General features: G+C 35.7%; 1 protein-coding gene across 4 annotated transcripts in view; it reads right to left on the reverse strand.

Moving 5' to 3' along the window:
- The window catches only part of LOC136029383 (dol-P-Glc:Glc(2)Man(9)GlcNAc(2)-PP-Dol alpha-1,2-glucosyltransferase-like), a 59,494-nt gene extending 40,778 nt beyond the window's left edge, over nucleotides 1-18,716 (reverse strand). For 3 of the 4 annotated variants that reach the window (XM_065707739.1, XM_065707730.1, XM_065707722.1), the window contains exons 1-2: nucleotides 18,487-18,713; nucleotides 11,759-11,956 (exon numbers count right to left, since the gene is read on the reverse strand). In XM_065707739.1, the coding sequence (XP_065563811.1) occupies nucleotides 11,759-11,956; nucleotides 18,487-18,696 (408 nt within the window). In that variant the 5' untranslated portion in view covers nucleotides 18,697-18,713. Of the gene's footprint in view, nucleotides 1-11,758; nucleotides 11,957-18,486 lie in introns of all 4 variants that reach the window. The other variant, XM_065707713.1, reaches the window with a different exon arrangement.
- Between the last annotated feature and the right edge of the window lie 4,661 nt (nucleotides 18,717-23,377).

The following is a 23,377-nucleotide window of genomic DNA, read 5'->3' on the forward strand; positions in this document are numbered from 1 at the left end:
TTTTCAAATACTTTACCTTTGACACGAAAATTTTGGGTGTTTGTGCTTTGGCAATGTACAAGAAAACATCACCTTTATACTTAGAGCAAACTCAGATATAGCTTTTGTGTGTGAGTGCTTTGACAATGTACATGAAAACATCACCCTTTAGATTTAGAGTAAACTCAGATGTAGCTCCATGCCCTATTTTAGGATATGAAATAAGGTATTTGTTTTTGAAATAAAAAAAAAAATTATAATATGATTAACCCTTGGTTTAATTTTTGTTTAAAAGTTATATAACAAAGAAAATTGAAATTATTTCACAGTTCACTGGTCGATAGTGATCAAAAATCCCTTGTTTTGTGCTAAATGTTGCATACTGTAGTCCATATGGGCTTATATTTCTTACATTGGTGTCTAAGTTTTGTCATCTCGTCAACTGAACCAGATTTCTACCATTTCATGATCTTCAGGACCATATTATTGGTAAAACTACTGAAGCTATGAATCTTTGCCCATCTAAATGTTGTCTGCAATAAACAAGTCTAGGGAATCAAACAGTTCGTGGTAACGAACTGTAATAAGGAGCGACCCGGCTCAATAGTAAACGTAACTCTAAAAAACGGAATTTTGATGCTAAAAGATACATAAAAAAAATCAGATTTTCATGCTGATTTTAAATATATAAGTTTCATCAAATTTAGTCTTTGTCATCAAAAGTTACGAGCCTAAGAAAATTTGCCTCATTTTGGAAAATAGGGGGAAACACCCCCTAAAAGTCATAGAATATTAACTAAAATCACACCATCGCATTCAACGTATCAGAGACCTCTATAGCAAAAATTCCAAGCTCCTATCTACAAAAATGTGGAATTTCGTATTTTTTGCCAGAAGACAGATCACGGGTGCGTGTTTATTTGTTTTTTTTTTTTGTTTTCTTTTTTTCCGGGGGTCATTGTATCGACCAAGTGGTCCTAGAATGTCGCAAGAGGGCTCATTCTAACGGAAATGAAAAGTTCTAGTGCTCTTATAAGTGACCAAAAAAATTCGAGGGCACCTAGGCCCCCTCCCACGCTCATTTTTTCTCGAAGTCAACGGATCAAAATTTTGAGATAGAAAAACTATAATAACTATGTCTTCGGGGATGACTTACTCCCCCACAGTCCCTGGGGGAGGGGCTGCAAGTTACAAACATTGACCAGTATTTACATACAATAATGGTTATTGGGAAGTGTACCGACGTTTTCAGGGGGATTTTTTTTTGGTTTGGGTGTGGGGTTGAGGGGAGGGGGCTATGTGGGAGGATCTTTCCTTGGAGGAATAAGTCATGGGGGAAGAGAAATTCAATGAAAAGGGCGCGGGATTTTCTAGCATTACTATAAGAAAACAATGAAAAAATAAACATGAAAAAGTTTTTTCAATTGAAAGTAAGGAGTAGCATTAAAACTTAGAACGAACAGGGATTATTACGCATAAGAGGGGTTCTAAAAATACTTTAGCATAAAGAGCGAGTTATCTAGAAGAAGATAAATACCTCGCTCTTTATGCTAAAGTATTTTTAGTAATTTAAACTATTTATTCTACGGCCTTTCTGATTCAGGGGTTATTCTTAAAGAATTGGGACAAAACTTAAGATTTAGTGTAAAGAGCGAGGTATTAACGAGGGGACAAACCCCCTCATATACATAATAAAAATATAAGAATATAAAAGTTTGTTACGTAAGTTAATTCTTATGTTACGCATATTTTTTACTAATAAAAACGTTCGTTAAAAATTAAAAGTTCTAGTTGCCTTTTTACGTAACCGAAAAATTGGAGGGCAACAGGGCTCCTTCCCCACCCCTTCTTTCTCAAAATCGTCTGATCAAAACTAAGAGAAAGCCATTTAGCCAAAAAAAGAATTAATATGCAAATTTCATTTTAATAATTTATGTGCGGAGAGCCAAAATCAAACATGCATTAATTCAAAAACGTTCAGAAATTAAATAAAAAGAACTAGTTTTTTTAACTGAAAGTAAGGAGCGACATTAAAGCTTAAAACGAACAGAAGTTACTCCGTATATGAAATGGGTTGTCCCCTCCGCAATCCCTCGCTCTTTACGCTAAAGTTTGACTCTTTACCACAGTTCTACTTTTTAAAACAATTAAAAACTTTAGCGTAAAGAGCGAGGGATTGCGGAGGGGACAACCCATTTCATATACGGAGTAATTTCTGTTCGTTTTAAGTTTTAATGTCGCTCCTTACTTCCAGTTAAAAAATTAGTTTTTTTTATTTAATTCTAGCTGGATCCAATGGAGTGGTATTTTGTCAAATTTGTTCCAGAAAATTCAGGTATTCAGACTAATCTGACTTCAGATTTGCCACTCCATTCATAAGTTATAGGCCCTACTAAATTAAAGGAAAACTCAACTTTCTTAAGACTTGAAACTTTCTCCCCATCACCCTGTTTGATATAGGGTTTGTGATACCAGAACTTGAACCAGATCTTAGGCATCTTTGGTCTAGTTTTCATTCGGATCCGTTACTCCATTTGCCAGTTATACTAAATTAAACAGAAAACTTAAATTTTTCAAGAATTAAAACCAACTCCCCATTGTTAAATTTGAGCTAAGGTTTTTATATCAAAACTTGAAATGTGTCATGGTCTTAGGCCTCTTTGGTTTAATTTTCATTCAGATCCATCACTTTAGTCGCAAGTTACTCTGAATTACGCGAAAAACTGTTATTAGCAGGTAAAGCCCTCTCCCCCTGTTTTATTTGAGCTAGGGTCTTCATCTTTCAACTTGATGTGTCTCATGATCCTTGGCACCAAATCTGGCCATCAAAATTTTCATCCAAATCCAACCAGCGGTTCTCCCCCTAAATGTGATTACACAGACGGACGGACGGATTTTGCAACGTCTTAGGTAGCCATGTTGGCTCATTGGATCCAAAAAAGGAAAACAATAGCATATCATCATCCAGGCATCATCACCTATTTGGATAGTGGAAAATATCCATCAAGATAGGTTTTTGAGATCTGTCTGTCTGTCCGCCCGTCTGTGCAATCGAGTATAGCGGGATGAACCGCTAATCAGATTTGTATTAAAATTGAACTATTTGGATTAAAATTTAGCTTAATAAGGGCGATGGGGCTTTAAGTGTTAAAAAAATTCGAGTTTTTCATTTACTTCACTGTAACATGCAAATGGAGAGATGAACTTCGATGAGAATTGAATAAAGATGCCTAAGAGTATGATATGCATTGAGTTCTGGGATGGAGACCCAAGCTTAATTAGGAAGAGGGGGAGGGGGAAGTGCTAAAAAAGTTGAGTTTTTTGTTTGACTCAGTTTAACTTGCGAATGAAGTAATGGATATCAATGAAAGTCAAGCCAAAGGTGCCAAAACCATAAGACCCACAATGTTTGGAGATGAAGACCCTAGCTTAATTAGGGGGAGGGGGCTTTAAGTGCTAAAAAAAGTTGAGTTTTTCATTTAGTTCAGTGTAACTTGCGAGAGATTGATGGATCTCAGTGAAGAGTGAACCAAAGGTGCCTAAGACCGTGACAGGCATCACGTTTTAAGATGAAAACCCTAGCTCAAATAGAACGAGGGGGAGTGGGTTTTAAGTGCTGAAATCTTATGGTTTAATTTAGTATAGCTTGCAAATGGAGCAACGGATCCAAATAAAAGCTAGACCAAAGATGACTAGGATCAGGGCTCATATCGAGCTCTGATATCAAGCCCTATCTAAAATAGGGCGAGGGGGGGGGGTTCAAGTTTTAAGAAAGTCGAGTTTTCGTTTAGTAGGGCCTACAACTTCTTCCACCCATGGCTTGCCCAAAGCCTGAAAATAGCCCTTTTCCAAAATAAGTCAAATTGAAGCCAACCTTCAACCAAATATTCCATCCCCAGAGAAAAATTACTTTGTATGGCACTTGGTATTTACCAAGTGACATACAGTTATCGCAAATTCTGTCGGTCTGTCAGTCCCAGTCTTGCTAGTTTAGGCACTTCCAGATAAGCTAGGACGATGAAATTTGGCAGGCGTATCAGGGACCAGCACAGATTAAATTTGAAATAGTTGTTTCCCCGATTCGACCATCTGTGGGGAGTGGGAGGACAAAAATTAGATCGGATCTTAATTAAATTTGATATTTAGAAGGATATCTTGTCTCAGAGCTCTTATTTTAAATTCTTACCGGATCAGGTGACATTGGAGGGGGAAGCCTAAAATCTTGGAAAATGCTTAGAGTGGAGGGATTGGGATGAAACTTAGTGGGAAAAATAAACACAAGTCTTAGATACGTGATTGACATAAACAAAACGAATTCACTCTCTTTTGGGGAGTTGGGGGGAGGGTTAATTCTGAAAAATTAGAAAAAATGAGGTATTTTTAACTTACGAAGGAGTGATCAGATCTTCATGAATTTCATTGGATGAAATTTCATATTTATAAGGACCTCGTAACTGTGACCTCATGTTTTAAATCCCGACCAGATCCAGTGTCATTGGGGGGATTTGGGGGGGGGGGCGGAAATCTTGAAAATGCTTAGAGTGGAGTGATCAGGATAAAACTTGGGGGGAAGAATAAGCACAAGTCCTAGATACGTGATTGACATAACTGAAATGGATTCGATCTCTTTTGGGGAGTTGGAGGGGGTGTTAATTCGGAATAATTATAAAAATTGAGGTATTTTAATTTAAGAGCGGGTGACCGTTCCTGAGGTATTTTTGAATTTGATATTAAGAAGGAACTCATGTCTCATATCTCTTATTTTAAACCCCGACCAGTTCTGGTGACATTGGGGGAGAGTTGGAGGGTGAAACCGGAAATCTTGGAAAATGCTTAGAGTGGAGAGATCGAGATGAAACTTGGTGGGTAGAATAAGCCAATGTCATAGATACGTAATTGACGAAACCGAACTGGATCCACTCTCTTTGGGGTAGTTAGGGGGGTCCAGTGCTTCGGCGAGTTCGCTACTTCTGGACGTGCTAGGACAATGAAAATTGGCAGGCGTGTCAGGGAACTGCACAAATTGACTTGATAAAGTTGATTTCCCCGATTCAACCATCTGGGGGGGGGGCTGAAGGGAGAGGAAAAATTAGAAAAATGAGGTATTTATAACTTGCGAGTGGTGATCGGATCTTAATGAATTTTGATATTTAAAAGGGCCTAGTGTCTCAGAGCTTTTATTTTAAATACCGACCGGCATTACGCCTCTGATTTTTCTTTTAAATTAATCTATGGATTCTTATAATTTTGCTAGAGCTCATGCCATATGACTCTTGGCTCTTCCGACCTCGTCACAAGTGTCATATGAGCTCTTAGCTCTTGTTTTATTCCTATTTTCTCAGAAATTTTTCGACTTAGTCTCATGGTTTTGCCACTTCATGGTGTGAAAACTGCTGCTAGAAATAGATAGGTTGCAACTTCTGCCGTATTGTCTTCTAGTATATTTAAATGTGTGCTTGCATCGTTCCTGTGTCCCCCTAAAAGTTTTGTTTCTTATGGTAATATTGTTTTGTCTTCTGTTGCATATGCAGACGACGTTCTTCTTGTTGCCCGGACTCGCCGTGGATTGCTTTCCAATTTTACTATATTAACCAATGAACTATCTAAGTTTGGACTGTCAGTTAATGCGTCTAAATGCAAGTTTATTTGTTTTAATAGCCCTTATGCGGTCGCTCCATTCGTTGCTGTGACTGCAATTCTGCCATGTTCTTCTTTAGTTAGTTGGCTTGGTCTGTGTATCGGTCCAACACTTTCCACTGCCTTTTCATCCCTAGTGAATCAAACCGTGAAAAACCTACGCGTCGTTTACGGAAAAATATCCCCAAACAAAAGCCGTCACAACCGCAACGGTTTGTGCATGATTTATAACGCTTATTGCGCCCATGTGCTTTTGTTTTTTTCAGGCATGGCTCATCTATTTCGTAAGAAAAGTCGCCATACTCTACGTGCGGCTAATTTCAGATATTACAAATTCCTCCTCTGGCTTCCTAGATGGCACCAAAACAGAAAAATAATTGCTCGATTTGGTTTAATAGGTATGCCTTCTTGGATTCGGTCTTCTAGTCATGATTTATGTAAAAAGATTATCTACTTTATTCACGTTTACGACCCTCTGCAGCCTTTTTTTCCATATTCATACTGGTTAATTAGTCCATGTTGTCTTTTGTCAGTTCGATTTTTTTTTCTTGGTGTTTATCGTTTTTGTTTTTGTTTATTTATAATACTCCGTTTTTTGTGTTTCTTATATACTTTTACGGATAATAAAGTTCATTCATTCATTCTGCAGTTTGACCAGCCGTATGGCATGCGTCTGAATCAACGGGCTTGCTACAGGCCCGTGATTTTATAATATATGTTTGTAGGGAGTTTTACCAACCATCTGAATTGACTACACAGCATGCGGCTTGCTTGAGTGAAAACCAGCCAAAGGATATAGATGCCATACATTTTCATAGCGTGTCTGAAATTTAACTTGAAAACTTGAGGCAGTTTCCTTTTAAAGGTGCCGAGGGCGAGACATGTCATCAAAGTGTGAATCAAGACTTCATTTTCTTCTATAAGCACAATGAGTGCTTAATACTTGATACTTTGGTAAAAATTTGGAGTACTTGTTGCAGCACTGCTGAGTACTACACTCCATTGCAGTTTAACATTCGTCCCTAAACATACATGCAGTTCCATAAAAAAAGCACCATCATTATAAACTGTTTATCCTAGGGATGTAAAACCTACAAGTTACTTTCAGCAATTAAACCTGCCACTTTCAAGCAAATAAAAAAAAAAGGTAAAGGATACGGCATTAGACTTTACAGTCCGTACCGGCGGTGCTGATCTCCGTTTCTTGGCCCTTCAGCCAGGAAGTGCAATGGGGGGTTGGGGGCCAGCCATCCTGTGCTGTCGCACACCCTTCCTGTTTACCTTCCCCAGATTTCTCCAGGTACCCATTTAGAGCTGGGTCGACTCTGGCTAAGCTTACAGAGTCACGCCACTGACCCCCGTCCCAAACTGAAGAATTGGGTACACTGGGATTCGAACCCGCGTCCTCTCAGACAAGGGATCCCGAATCCAGCGCACCAACCCACTCGGCCAGGACGGCCGATACAATCCAATACAATCAAGCAAATACAATCCAATTATTGGCTTCCATAATTTTTTCCAAGCAGTTTTAGTTCAATTATATCAACTCTCAGTTCACTTACGCATATATTTCAATTCAAAGTGGTAAAAGCATGCTAAAAAGTGTACCCACATCTCGAAAATTGTACTTCAGAAACACAAGATTTTACAAATTTTTTTTAGTCGTGCCCTCTGTATAGGCATCATCTTCCCTGCAACACTGAAAACCTTCTCGACACCGGTATACCCAAGCATTTTCTGCCAACTTGGGCAATTTCCAAAGATGTCAAAGTTAGATATTTGCCTAAGTTCCCTTCCCAGTAGACCAATGGTATTATGTCCTTGCCGCATATCTGCTAATTTACATATCATATGGGTCATCCTTGCATGGTATGGGTTTTCATCTCTTGAGACACAAAAGCGAGGACATTTTGATAGCCAGGACACACAATCCTTTTCAGAAGCCATATAATTTCAATGTCTGTTTTTTTTTTCCGTCACTGATTGAAAAGCTGTTTGTAAAAGGAAATGGTTGCAACTACATTGTAGTTTCTGAGCCGCTTGGATCCGAGTATTGTTGCCAAGATGAAATTCTTATCCATAGTTTAACTTGAAGTTCTTCTAGTAATAGCCATCTTAAATGAATTTAAGGTTCTGAATCTGGTTACAACAATCTCATCATACGCATGATTGATGAAATAAGTATAGATGATGTGACCCCTCTTTCAGATTCAACTTTAATTGTCAGCTCTTCACTGGGCCCAATCAATGACAATGAGGCTCTTGTAGCAGGAGCCGCTTAGAGTTGCTTACATCCACTATTTTGAAATGCGTTTTGAAGAATAAAAGGTGACCGTTAGAATGAATTGGTTGGTCACTGGTTGTAAATTCTGAAAAGATTGATAGCTATCTGACGGCTTCTACCAAAGCTGATAAGACCTTGATCCCGACTGAAGTAATGCCGTCAGCTTCTTTGAATGCGTCCCTGTGTACGATGTGTTCGTTTCTATGTACTATGTACAAAGTACAATCAAAGAAACTAAGCCTTATTGGTCCTCCTCGGCCATCGATTTCTATGAATTCTTCCTCAGTAGCAGGCTACAACAGTGCTAATAGTACGACAACATTTTTCTTCAATCGGATGCCAGAATTAAGAGATCAATTGTAAGAAACGGACAATTACGATCCAACTCCGATTATTTTTACCTTAAAAATCGTGCAATTTAATCAAAAAACGCAGAATTAATCGCAATCATAGAATTATTCGAGTAATCGACCATACTCCTAGTTTATCGAATAAAGCTGATGACTATAGAGTATCACAAAGTTGAACACCATCTATTAGGGTGCTGGTCAGCTGATTCTTTTATAAAAGGGCGAGGGTACTTAAGGCCTCAAAAAAGAGTCTTAAAACATTTCATAAATTTCTTTGAGAAGTGCTTAAGATGAATTGAATGAACAGTCACAAGTATATGGGCTTTGCCTCCGACTTCCCTTCATAAGGAAGAATATTTATATTAATACATCGAGGGTGAAGGTGCAGTATGGGTACTGGGGGTGGGGGAAAGCTCCCTTTGGATTATGGACAGAATACTTTATTTTAGAAAATTATGCTTTATTATAAAAGGGAATAGGCTTAATGGGCTCTTTTTCCTAAAGCATTGCTCTTTAAAAGTTAAAATTTAAGGCAAAGAGTGGAATTTGAAGGTATGGTAGCCTCATCACATTTAGAGTAATCTAATCATGGTATTAAAAATAAACAAAGTATATAAAAACAACAACCAGTTTTCAAATAAAAGTAGAGTGGCATTAAAGTATTTAGACAAATAAATTACTCTGTATGTAGTACTTTGCACCTTCTCAGCCCCCCTCTCCACTCTTTACACTAAAATTTAACGTTTTGTCCCTAAGGCTCGAAGAACGAGCGCTTAAGCACAAGGGCGATTGTATGAGATAAAAAGCATTTTCACAATATCTCAAGAATGGAACAGCATATTGATGCACATTTGCTTTAAACAAGGAAAAAATCAGTCAAAAATGTTTTAAAAGATAATTGGATAAAAAAACAACTTGCAATTGACCACTAGCTACCTTTGTTGCATTCATTAATGCCTTCAGAAACTCACTATAAAACTTTATAGCAAAGAGGGGGAAAGAAGGTTGAGGTGACAGGTAGACCCTCATATCTGGATTAGTCCCGGTTTGTTTTTAAAAGTTTTATTATAGCTCTTTACTTTCATTTGAAAACTTGTATTTTTAATTCATTTGTTAATAAGACTCTATTCTAGACTATGAGGGATAAACTGAGTGGCACCCTCACCTATTTCTGTAATTTCAAAACTTGTCTTCTCTTTTTTTGATTTGATTTATCAGCACTATTTTAGAAATAGTTACTTAAATTCCTTTAGCCCAGTATTACCATGTTGAACTACGATTCACCATTTCAAACCTTGTCATAGAAGCATAAATAAGTGTTGAATAAATAATAAAATAAATAAGAGTTGCAAAGTGATTTCAAAGTCTCCTCCCTGGGCAGAGTGAAGGAGTTCTGAAGAGTAATTCATAAATTTTGCTTGTATTTCCTATTAACGCTCAGAAGTTTGAAGTGTGTGTCATCACGGAAGTTTGCTGATAAGATTACTGACAAAGCTGAGCAAAAAAAAAAAAAATCTGAATACACGTAAGTCTCGCTCCATTATTCTTCTTTTTTTAAGTCTAGAGTAGGCTTGAGTGAACAGTTTGGAGCAAATGAATTTTATTAATTGTATAATTGATGGAAATCCCTTTAGTACAAAAACAAAAAAATATTTTCTCATGCTGACGAATGGTCTGCGTAGAACAGGTACCAATATCCTAATTATCTGAATTTGGCCAGGAGTGCCATGCATTGTTGGGAATATATCATTTGACCCTTCCTGTGTTTTCCCCCAGATTTCTCCAGGTACTTATTTGGAGCTGAGTCGACTCTGGCTGAGCAAACAGAGTCACACCGCTTACCCACCTTCCAAATCAAATCAGCAATACCAAACAACCCAAAAAAGAAAAGAAAAAAAACTTATTGATTAACAATAAATATCTAAGCTTCTGTGAGTATCTAAAACGTTTTCTTTTAACTCTCAAATATAAACCCAAAATAATAATTAAAACTAATCGCTCGAAAAAGAAGATGAAAAGGAAACTCGAAAAGCTTGAACGCTTGAAAAGAAAACTATTTTCAAAGGGGACACTACTTCAAAATGTCCCCTCATTTGATCAAAGTGATCGAAGTCAAAATGATCTAAGTTTTGAATAGCTGTAAAATGAAAACCCAACAGGCTGTGCAAACATGTTGTATGCATTCTAATTTTCCTCAAAGGAATAAATCTACTCAATTTTTTAAGATCTCAGACCATGAAACTAGGAAACGAAGGGACACAATTTCTACCAGAGAAAAGGACTGATTAACAAGAGTCATTACTGAAAAAAATAGGCTCATGTATATGGCAGACATACTCTCTTGGTGAACATAGTGTTTCTCTTCAATAATCGTGTATAAATTCCTTGTTTATGGTTATTAATCAAATGGATTTACTTATAATACTCAATGGATTTACTTTACATTTATTTATAATACTCCGTACTTTGTGTTTTTTATACTTTACGGGTAATAAAGTTCATTCATTCATTCAAAGGGAAAGTGGCTCTTTGGGGCACACAAAAGAGCCACTAAAATGGTTCTAGATAAAGCGAAAAAACTGAAAGCTGCTTGTATTGACCAAAATACATAGTGGGCTGCACAAGTAAGCATTCAATTTCTTTTAGCTGAAAACTCAAGAAAATTATCTATCTAAAATCTGGACCCTCTTAAAGGGAATTTCTTCATCGATTCTTTGAAGATTTACTTACATATACACTTAACAGCTGTGAAAAAAACTGGTTTTGTTACCATTTGAAACCATTATGATGTTTACATATAAAAAACAATCACTTCCAGGATTTTGGAAGTCATTCAAAAATAGAATATACATTTTTAAGAAGCAAGCTAATCATTTTTCCGTATTTTTTCGACAAGTTATTTGTGTAAAAAGATTTATTCAGAAATATAGTAAAAACAAAAGCAACAACCTCAAATGGATATTGGTATAGGGAAGATTCCATTAGTTTCTTCAATTAGTCAATGTCAAGAGGAATTCATCAACATTTAAGTGATGCACCATAGAAGATAGTTACTTCAATAATTTAATGAAACTTATTCTGGGAATGTATATACGATAATATAATAAATTCTAGGAAAACACACAAGATAATATTTAACATAATTCGAGGATGCTTTACACAAATTCATATCTTGGCACCATTGAATCTTTGTGTAAAAAAAAGTCACAAAGCATTTTACATCAGACTTTTGGTAAGTTTGTAAAAAAGAAAATATTAGCCCTCGCCCTACCTTGAAAGAATTGCTTAATACAGTGCCAAGTCTAAGACACTAGAATCCTGTTATTTGCATTCGACAAAACAAATGAACAGATCCAAAAAATTTAATACTGACTAAATACATTCTTCCCGGGAAAGAAGCTGAAATTCTAATATATACTGAAAGATTAGAAACAGTAAAATAAATATATTTGAACAAAAAATAGACAAACATGAAAAAGTGAGAATTAGAGTTAAAAACTAAACTTACTTTGGTTGGTGCATGAAGCTTGTTGAATATAGTGAAAAAAAGATATACATTTGCTATTGATAGCAGCACATTAGTAAGTCTCAGCGTTTGGGTTGTACAAAGCTGTGCCAATTCTACTCCAAGAACATTTGCTGTTGGGTATAAAAGTCCAACAGACAAAATATAGAGTCCAGGTAAAGTTGTAATCTTTTCATCCCACTAAAAAAAAAAAACTTCCATATACCATACAGCATTGCATGCTATCAACAAACAATGCAAGCCCACATTTACATTCTATCGGATAAAAAAGATTTGCTATCCAGCACATGAGTTGAGAGTCAAAGAGAAGAGCAAAAGAAACTATCATAATTCGTATTATAAAAAAGATCCTCACAAATAAAAACCTAGATCAGATCAATAAGAAAGCTAAAGAACTACCATTGCTAGCAAATCAATGGGGAGGCATGGACTCCATGCGTCAGAACACTTCTTGGTGCTTTTATTGTAAAAATTATCAGAATTACAGAGCATTTGTAAACTTTTTTGATATGCTATTGGTCATTTACTTCTCGATTGGTCTTTTTCTGTGTTGATCTTTATGTAATTGGCTTAAACTGCTTCTGTGTTAAATTAAAGGGTTGTAAATTAATTCAATTTCTTTAAATGTCTGGGTTTCCATCTCCTAGAATATTAAAGGTATTATTTGCATCTGAAAGTTCAAGTACATTTAGGTTAGAAGTGAATATAAGAGACAGGTTACTTGACACAAACCTTATATAATAACCACAGAGTTTACATTGAGAAAGACCTTCTTGTCTCCTCTACAAAACCCATAACTGTGAGTGATTCAGCTACATTTACGAAAGTAAATAACTCTGAGTTATTTGTCTACGCTTCCAAAGTGAACTATACACCAGCGGAAATCAAGGTTTACAAATTAAAGAAGTATTAAATTTAAAAGCAGACAAACCAGGGCAACATAAAGGTTAATAAGACACACATAGTCTATAAAGACTATATTTACTTTATTAAAACCATATCTGGCTACCCAGGATATGGTCACATACCCATTGTAAAATGCATCACCTTTTCAAATGAAAAATTCTGCAATAATACCAACAGGTTGTTTGAAAATTTCATTACAGAGAAAGGTTTCAGAAAATTTATTTGTTTTTCAACAGGCTGTTTACAATAGAATACACAAAAATATCTTCCTTTTTAATTCTTTGCACTTGCATTGTATATTCAAGGGAACTTAATCTGAATTATAAAAGAAAACAAAGTCATTTATAATTAAGTAATCCTAAAAAATTATAATTATCAAATGAAATAGCATATCTGATGTTAAGGCTTGTCTATATTGTGCATTTAAGACAGAAAATCACACAGAACTTAAATTTACTCAAGAACGGCAATCACTTTATTATTATTTTCCATATTTAGGCCCAACTAGCACTGTTTCAAAATGCTCCAATAAAAAATTAACCCTTATAGAATTTCACGTATCATTGATATGGACATGCAAAAACAATTATCTATATTTATGAAAAAAACTTCACATAAATACAATTCCCTTGAGTGAATTTTTGATAGCAACAAGTTTGCTTTTTGCCAAGCACTTTGTTACAAACCTTGCCAAATAATAGCCGAGTCCCTGGTCTCTCTTCCTCAGCTTTGACTTAGTTGTGATGGATTTGACAAGCCTTTACTGCTCCCCAAATTGATGGGTTTACAGAATACAAGTGAAGCAAGAAAAATATCTAGAACTGACCAAAATTGTTTTTTTAAGCCTTCAAACCTCCCTATAAGAAAATTTCTAGAAGAGCAAATTCTTGATTAAATACAAATAATGTAAAATGGTTTAAGTCTGTATAATCTGAATCCCATAACATTTTGTAAAAATATTTAATTACCGTTTGTAATAAGCCCTGATTTTTTTAAAAATTACTTGTTTTGTAAATGCCATGTTATTTTCTTCTTTGCTTTGGTGGTTCATTTTTCATGTTAAAAGTGCATTTATTGCTTTTACAGGATGCATTGCCTACAGTCTTTTGGCTAATTAATTAATTGAGACAAATAAAACAAAAAGCCATGAATAATTAACAAAATTAGACAAACAAATTTTTGGCCTTTTTTTCATTTTTAAGATTTAATAGATACAGGTCTCTCACTTTCACTGCCCAGAATCAAACATTTTATGGTAACAAATCATAAGTAAAGAGCAACCAGTACCAATAGAGGCTAAAACACTAAACATAAGGAAGTTCTGAAATAATGTATACATTGAAATATTTTCAGTTTATGCCAATTCTAATTGTAAGGTATGGTCAAACCGGTGTAAGATATTTTTTGTGCCTACTAGGAAGTGGATCTTTATAATTCATTGAGTACGTATAAATTTGGTGAAATTCTAGTTTTGGGCTTTTAGCTATCTTGGTAAGCAGCTGAGTCAGGTAAATGAAGCATTCAGGAATGAGTCCAGGGCCAAAAATATACCCTGGGAAGATTTTTTTAAGCTACTAAATTGGCCTTTTTCAGATTTCTAGAGTGTAGCAGATTGAATATTAGCTTAATAACCACCTGAATTTTGACCAAAAAAAAATATTAAACCTTAATTTTCAGACTTCAATCTAATTTTCATTAGCTTTAGTTTTTATTAAATGCAATTCTTGTCATTTCAGTAGAATTTTAAGCCATATCAAGGGTTCTTCCCTAAATTTAAGAAATAGGTAGGTAGATCTTCAAAATCTTATAAATTTGGAGTAAGCAAATGCATGAGAGTCAAAACCCTTTCCTTGTACCTCATTTGAGCAGAGGATCTATTTTGCAAGGTTTCACTTTTATACCACAAAGATTCTTGAAGGTGATCAAAAGCCAGTACTCTCTGGAGAGAAAAGGAGTGAAGGTAGGTGCATCAAAATATCTTCCAAGGAGATTATTAAGGAGCTGGATATATCCTTGAAAGTTTTTTTTTAGTAAATTTGTAGCTGACAGCATGAATTAGCTAGGATGAAAGTGAATGCATAACTTGATACTCTTCTTATGCTCTTTCATAATTCAATAATTGCTTCTGGGAGAATTTGAGCCCTTAAAGGGCTCAAAACAGCCAATTAGTAGCCACAAATTTAAATCATGTTTCTAAAAAAATATTGTGAGCAAAGATTACATTTTGTAGTTGATTAAGGAATAGTAGCAATTATTTTCATTAATCTGAACAGTAAAATGTTATTATGGAAACTAATTTGCAGAAATTTTTATAGAAACCCCTCAAAAATGACATCAATTTTGCTGTGACATAGCAAGAGAAAAAGGTATCATATTTAAGGGTCCACAAACACGGGTGTATATAGGGGGAGGCTAATCAGCCCCTAGGCAAAAAGGAAGACAAAGTCACAGAGGAAATTATCCAGCAGATACTGAAGAAGATTACAGGAAATGGTAACAGAAAAAACTTTATTGATAAGCAACACTCAATAACTAAAGAAAATATCTGAATTTATGTTTCAAGTTAATAACAAATTTTTGTTGAATCAGAAGAATAATAGACATCAAAACCATTAAGAATGAGAAAAATAATCAGAAATATTGATAACTAAAATAGGATTGTGTAAAAGAAACTAAATTAAAAAACACAGCTAAAAACCTGAAACACAGACAAAACAAAACACAGAAAATAAAATTGACAAAAGAAAAAGGGGAAATAATTATTGTAACAATACAATATCTACTAAAAGAGTTAATAATATAACTGTTTTTTTTAAGACATGTATCAAGAATTATTAATGTGCTCCATAATAAGTTGATGAAAGTTTTTAAAACCCCTCAGTAACAATATGGATTGGAGAGTAAGTTGGGGTGATGTGAAGGCTAATCAGGGGAGTTGGCATCTAAGGTGGTTTTCAATAGTCCTCTGGTTGACTGATTGATCCTCCAGGAAAATAAAATCACTTTTTCTGCAGTCTTCTAGTTGATTGGAATACCATTGTCCATGGTAAAAATTACCCTCCAAAGGATGACAGAAAGTCTCCGAGGATGACAGAATCATTCATCTTCAACAAGATCTGGGGAACCAAATCCACACAACCAAAAGAGGTGTTAAATTCAAATGTAAAAGAAAGCATGATCAGAATTGGAATGTCCACTACAGGGATCATTAAAAAGTGTACTTTTGTAGGTACATACATCTGAAGACAATACTTTTTCTATTTTTACAGATGGTGAAAATTCAGTAGTGTTCTTGCACAAGTACTCTAAGAATTAGCTTCTGAATCACAACTTAAATGAATATCAGATACATAGCTGCCTGCTGCTGACAGGGCACTACTTACTTTTTTTTTGTACATCTCAAGCAAGAGATTGATTTTTCAATCTCATACTCAACTGGATGAAGAGACTGGTTTTCAATGGTTGTCTTTTTTTAGTCTCCAGCTGTCTCAAGAACACCAAATTATGGTTCTAATCATCCAAAAGACTGGAGTCAGGAACACCACAGAAAATTGCTTCTATTGGGGTTGTGAAATTTGGGAAAAATGTCCCCAGGGTGGTTTTGGAAATGGTTGACTAGCCAAAACACAAGCAAATTATACCCCCCCCCCTTCTTTCAATGTGGTTATGTATGTGGATTTAAGGAAGAAGGAGTATGGGATTTTGCTCTCTTTGTAAATGATCCTGAGCAAACACTTTTGGATCAGCTCAGTTTTGCTGCTAAGTTTACTTAAAGGTGTGAATACCAGACTGGACATGTTCTTTCCAATAACAGCCTGGCATACAATAAGTAAACTTGGAAGGAATGCATCTTTAGGCAGTCAAATTTACTTAGATGTTTTAGCAAGGATAGTAGTGGGTTTGCTTGTTTGACAATATTTGAAACATGTTTCTCTTGCCAGAAATGCTGTACTACAATATTGAGAAGCATATGCAAGTTGTTACCATCAAACCTGTGGACATAGAACTGAGACTCAAAGATTTTTCCAAACCATTTGCTAAAGTCTGTCTTTGCCAGCTGAAGATAAAACTATGGATCCATCTGGAGGTTGTAAAATGGGTGATGCAGTGACTTTCAGGAAGAAAGCAGATAATCAAGGAATTTGGGGACAATGGGCAACAGTTTTTCTCAAAAGTTGACAGTGGTGTGCCTCAGGGAACAATCCTAGCTCCAACATTGTTCATCATTTTCATTAATGATGCTGTAAGCTGTAAGAAATAAGATGAGCCTTTATGCTGATGATTCAGGGCTCATTGGCTCTACAGAGTCATCAGTTGCAAGAGCTTCCACACAAGAAGACTTGAATTTGATTTCACTATGGGCCTGTGAGTGGAATCTTGAATTTAACATTCAGAAGTGCAAGTCAATTCACTTTGGGAGAAAGAACATAAGGTGGCAGTACCATATGATAGGAGGGGATGGTTCAAGGCAATTGATTGACTCTTTGGCAGATGGGAGAGATTTGGGAATTGTTGTTGATGAGGAGCTAAAATTTACCAAACATGTTCAAACAGTAGTTCCCAAAGCATCCCAGACCCTTGGCCTAATCATGTGTACCTTGCATAGCAGATCATCCAAAGTTATGACCAAACTGTACAAGGGTCTTGTGCAACTTGGCAGAATTTATGATGTGCATTGCACCACCCCTGAACAAGGGTGATCAGCAAAAAATAGAACATGTCCAAAAACAGGTAACAAAAGTTGTTTACAGATGTAAGAATCTTGACTACCCATCTTGATTGAATAAACTGAAGCTTCCAACACTTTTGTACAGGCACTGAAGAGGGGATGTCATAATGACTTATAAGCTTTTGAGCACTGACTCCCCCTGTCAAAATCTATTTCAGTTTGACAAATCCTCCAGGACAAGGGGGCATAGTAGGAAGTCAACTACTACTTCTCCAATAGAGTGATTACTCACTGAAACAATTTTCCTGATACTGCTGTAACTACTCCCTCTGTTGATGCCTTTAAGATTGCTGTTGACAAGAGTTGGTCCATCAAGCCATGGAAAATAGAATGGGATGTAATTGAGTCAATGGCTCCTCATCATTACTAACCAGCAACTCTACAGGATTCTTTCCTTATTTTGCTGGACAATGTAATTTAAGGTAATGTTAGATATTATTTCACAAAAGAGTTTAACTTGTCTCACTAACTTTCATATTAGGACAGGGTCTAGAAACACACAAGCAGATTTTAAGAGGTTCATTGCATTTGATTTTGCTATATTTGCCTTCATTATGCTTGTTTATGCCCTGTGCTAACCCACATTTTTTGTGTGTGTTTTACATGCTGAATTTGTTTACCTTATATTGCATATGCAGATGATATCTTACTTAGCCCATTAGCTATTCAAAGTTAAGTATAGGCCTAATTAAGTCAACCCAGTTTGTTTCTAAGCTGTTTTAAAAAATTGACCTTATTTGATGCTGAAAAGTAGGCTAGCCTATGAATTTTTCATAATTTCATAACTCAGTAATGGAAATATCTCCAAATTTACCAAACATTTTGTTATTTTTTATAAGCCTGCAAGTTTTATTTGGAACGTGCCAGGCCTATGAGCCTGCTGTTAATGAGAAATATGAGCACAAATGTATATCTTGATAAGGCTTTGGAAAAGTGGAGTGACACTAGAATGCAGAAAATATGCCAACTGTCTAAAAAGCCTAGGCGACAAAAAGAATTAAACCTTGGTTATTTATTCATCTGTGTTAAATTCTTCATTTTTTGAAAGCCATGGAGCACATAAAAGATTACTTACATGAGTAAAATTACCTGAACAGTAGTTTTGGGCTTGAGTCACATGGAAAATCTCGTCTATTAACTTCCCTGGTTGAACAGTATTGACTATATGCCAGAATAAAAAGGCTACTACTGTGTAAAATCCCAGCATACGTCCTAAACTATAATTATAAGACATGTGTTTCTCTTTATGCTCTCGATCTGGTCGAGACAGTTGCAAATGTGACATCAAAACTTTGAATTTGGCGCTCGCGCACAAGCAGCATTGGCTGAACAAATTAAAACCCCTTTGACGAGACGGAGTATAGACCACAGACAAGAAATATATAATCAAATTACGTACATTATGTCTGGGGTTCAGACACTGGGCAAGAGAGAGATAGAGAGAATGCGGGTATTTTCTATCTCTTTATAGCTAAAACAGATATGGATTAAGGCCTAAATTGTACATTCAATAATTGACAAACCATAAGCGTTTTCTACCAAGGAACCAGATTCTTAAAACAAGATCGATAATTGTCAGGGGACCACAAAAGTTTATAAAACCGGATTTTTGAAACGCAAGCTGTAGAAAAACAAAGTTTAAAGGCTCAACTCACGCATGGGCAAAACCAAAATTCCAAATACACATATTATTTTCAGTGTTGTTATCGAATTAGCAATATAGATGATAACCTTGCAATGTCACAATCCGGATTATCAGCAGGAAATCGAGTTTACAATCCAGTTTGTATTTTCGCAAGTTCTGCTTTGGAAATACGAAACAAGTTAAATGAAATTTTCGAAAATGCTCAGGAGAAGCAAAAAACTGGTTTGGAAAACATGCTTTCATATCTCCCTCAAGCTCAAATTTTGCCTTTCTGGCCATCGAATGGTGGGACTTATTTGACAATGTTTCTGGTTATTGAAGACTTATTCATTTAACGCTTTTTGGTCTGCAAACCGGGTCAAAATTTGGTCATTTTGAGTGGATAAAAAATTAAGACCATCTTGAGAACAAAATGGGATACGTGTATTCTAATTAGTTTCATCTTTAAATTGGGAGTTATTTGGCAAGTTTCGTAAATGTGACGATTCTTAAAGTTATCTATTATGTTTAAATTCTAATCATAAATAAACTCTGACCTATCAAACACGTCCGTAGAACTTTCCGCAAGAGGCAAGTTTATTAACTCCAGTGATAACCGTATATTTCGCCAAAGAAGAAAAGCAATGGTACACACCAAATACTCCTTTTTTAAATATCATTAAATACAATTTGTAACACTTCTTCCTCTAGTTATTGGATTGTTACGAAGACCCTTCTGCATAATTTTTTCACAAAAATCTAATTTTGGGCACTTGTAATACGCTTGGACTTCAAAAAAAATTTAAGTCGAAAAACCCCTTACTTTGTTTTCACTGAATGCTAAAAGCTAAAATAGATGATTCTCAATTTGGAATCCTGCCTAGGACCTCCACATTAGAATATGGGTAAACCCTGTTGCCATTGACCTGTAAAAATCATTTGACCTGATTAGACCCAGTATCCTTCTTAAGAAAATATCTGATGAATTTAGAGTTGAACCTTTTCTTATAGGTATTCATGCTTGCTTTGTCACTAATAGAAAGTAAAAACTAAATATAAGGGTGGATTTTATAATTAATTGCGCATTTACTCTGGTGTACCAAAAATTGCTTTTTCTTGGTTAATTTTGTTTCTTGATATTATCAGTGAATTTATGTTTAGAATATCGTGATTGGTGTAAGTGTCTAGATGATGTATCTTACTAACTGTAGCAAAGGTATTAGCAAGGAAATTAGCGCAAAGTATATAAAAATATTGGATCAGACTAACCCATTAACGCCCAAAACCCTTTACCGTCAAAATTTTGCAATGGTTTCTTTATTGCAGTGAAATAGGATTTTAACTTAAAGATTTATGGTATCAAATATTAACCCAATTATGTACACCAACCAATCGGTGACGAAGTCAGAAGAAAATTTACAGGACGGGGTGAACCCCTCGGAGGTACGGAAAATCCTCTAAGAATGTCAAACAAACGAAATAATCACTGCCGTTGTTTTAAAGTCTTCCTCGTAGGTAAACATAAATATTGATAAATTTTAAAAATTCATTGACGACATAAATCAAGATGCTAATGACTTTGACAAATAATATATTCTCAGAATCTTGATTTCTTATCTGAAGCAAGTCTGATTGTTATTAGTGTGTTGTTTTTTTTTTGTTTTTTTTAAACCTCTCCATTTTTCCCTCTGACTAATTCCTCTTCCTGTAAAATCCCATGTATCAACAATTCCCCCTAAAGTCATAAACGTTGCATCTGAATATGTAACTAGAACAATAGTTTTAAAATGGCATTTTACAATTAAGACTAGAGAGAGATATATTTATTAAACCAAAAAACAACATCAGTATTAACAGCGACCCCAAAAAGTAGAAAGAACTGTCCGAAGGGGTAGCAAAAATATATTAAAAAAAGATACAGGATTAAATATATTATGAAATAATATAAAAAAAACTTCGTTTTCTTAAAGAGTTAAAGAGGCTGCGTCCCAAAGTCGAACCTTAAAACGTACAGGAATTAGAAGAGGCAGTTGGGGGGCTGCCGCCCCCCAAACCCCCAGCTTTTAAAGACTCTTTTGTACAGGTTTTTTTTTGGGGGGACTTCATTGTTACTAATTACTAGTTTCGGCGCAATGGTTCTCCTGTCCTCTTGTGTTTAACATTTTTCGAAGTTATTCCATTATTCATTCATTCAATTTTTTGTTAATTAAAAGAGGGCCTTTCCGAAGCCAAGAGCTGGGGGTTAGCAAAAAAACAAAAAACCTGTACAAAAGAGTCTTTAAAAGCTGGGGGTTTGGGGGGCGGCAGCCCCCCAACTGCCTCTTCTAATTCCTGTACGTTTTAAGGTTCGACTTTGGGACGCAGCCTCTTTAACTCTTTAAGAAAACGAAGTTTTTTTCATATTATTTCTGTACGTTTTTCTACAATCCATGGTGGATGTAATTTAATAATTCCTGTACTCCTCGTACAGGAATTAGGAGAGGAACTTGGGTGGCTGCCGCCCCCCCGCTTTTAAATCATTGTATAAAATAGAAAAAAAATAGATAGAATGACCGAAATGTTTCTTTTGCTCATAAGAAGCTAATATTCTGTTATCTCTCAAATGATAAGCTGTCCAGGTGTTATCAAAATTTTTTCTGGAATGGAGCTGGATTTTTATGATGCTTGCAGTCATTCTCGCCGTGCCGAGCTGATTATTTTGATGTACTTGAATGTTGATATTCGTAACTTTTAAGAATTTCAAAAATTAACATGGGACTATGAGACTATTAGGACTATAAGAAGACTATTAGGAGAGGCAAATCCCCCGCTTTTAAAGACTCTTTTGTACAGGTTTAATTTTTTTTCATATTAATTCTGTACGTTTTTCTATAATCCATGGTGGATGTAATTTAATAATTCCTGTACTCCTCGTACAGGAATTAGGAGAGGAACCCCCCCCCCGCTTATAAATCATTGTATAAAATAGAAAAAAAATAGATAGAATGACCGAAATGTTTCTTTTGCTCATAAGAAGCTAATATTCTGTTATCTCTCAAATGATAAGCTGTCCAGGTGTTATCAAAATTTTTTTGATGTTGTGAAAAAAAACCGCCCGATCGGACAACGTTGTGTCGAAACTTTCGGGGGGTTAAGATTTTCCTACGAAACTTTCATGGGCACTTACTCGGAGAATTCCGCATCGAATGAGTCTTCGTACACCCAGATCCGATGTCGGATGTGACCTGTAGGCGTCTAGGAAAAAAAAGTAAATGAATTTTAAGTGGCTATGCGTGGTTTCTGGAAAACAGGGAAGGAGTTATCGGATCAAGCTGAAATTTCGCGGATAAGCTCCTGGGCCCTAGGGGACCTTAACTTGTGAATTTCAGCCCGATCGGACAACGTTAAAGGGGGGCTTGGGTTGACAGGTTGAAACTTTCGGCCAGATTTTCCCCATGAAGAAAAAGTTGGAGGGGGATGAAATTTTGCAGGTTTCTTAGTTGGAGCTCGGGCTACGAAATGCATCCCTCCCCATTCGTCTGCGACCACTGGAACCGAAGATCGCTTAACATTGTCGTGTGTCGCCTCTTTATAGAGGCACGAGTGTGCCTCCTTGACAACTAATACAAATCACATATCCTAATTGACATTACAAACCCTACAACAAAACAAATTCACCTTTACAGTTAAGATCATATCCCAAGAGGCCCTAATAAACTACTCAATTATTTACTTGCCCCCCCCCCGAAAAAAAACACAACAAAAGAACTAAAATTCATACTTACTAAAAAGGATTTCTTCAAATGCACTCTTAAGTACAGAAGTATTATTATTATTATAATACTACGATCCAGATGATTCAAATTTCGAATCCCCCTTTATGAAGCACAAAAATCGTCAACTGGGTCAAAATTCTCAGTGGAGGTCTGCAAATGATCGAATGAAAAATTTGTACATGTTGTAGCCTAAAAACAAACAAAAGTGTATATAACTCTCATCGTCCAGAAGCTGACAGAATCCTTATTTGCTCATACACGTTCTGCACTGAGTTCCGGGGTTGCTGGCCAACTAACAAACGAACAACATTATTTTGACGAGCTCTTAAACGCCGGACAGCGGGAGTAAATCTATCAAGCTAAACGCTACTACAAAACAGAATATATGGGTGCACAATGGAAAATAAAAGAGGCTTAGGACATACACAGGGGAAAAAATACCTAACCTTTCTCATAATACTTAGGTTACGAGACAACAATTTACTCAAAGATGTGCATGACTCTTGAGTGATATAATATCGTTAATATAACCCCCAAGTACTTTATTGATAAAGGACGCTTTAAAATTCCACAATGCGTTACGATTT

This window comes from Artemia franciscana, chromosome 1 (genome assembly GCF_032884065.1).
Source record: "Artemia franciscana chromosome 1, ASM3288406v1, whole genome shotgun sequence".
Taxonomy (NCBI): Eukaryota; Metazoa; Arthropoda; class Branchiopoda; order Anostraca; family Artemiidae; genus Artemia; species Artemia franciscana.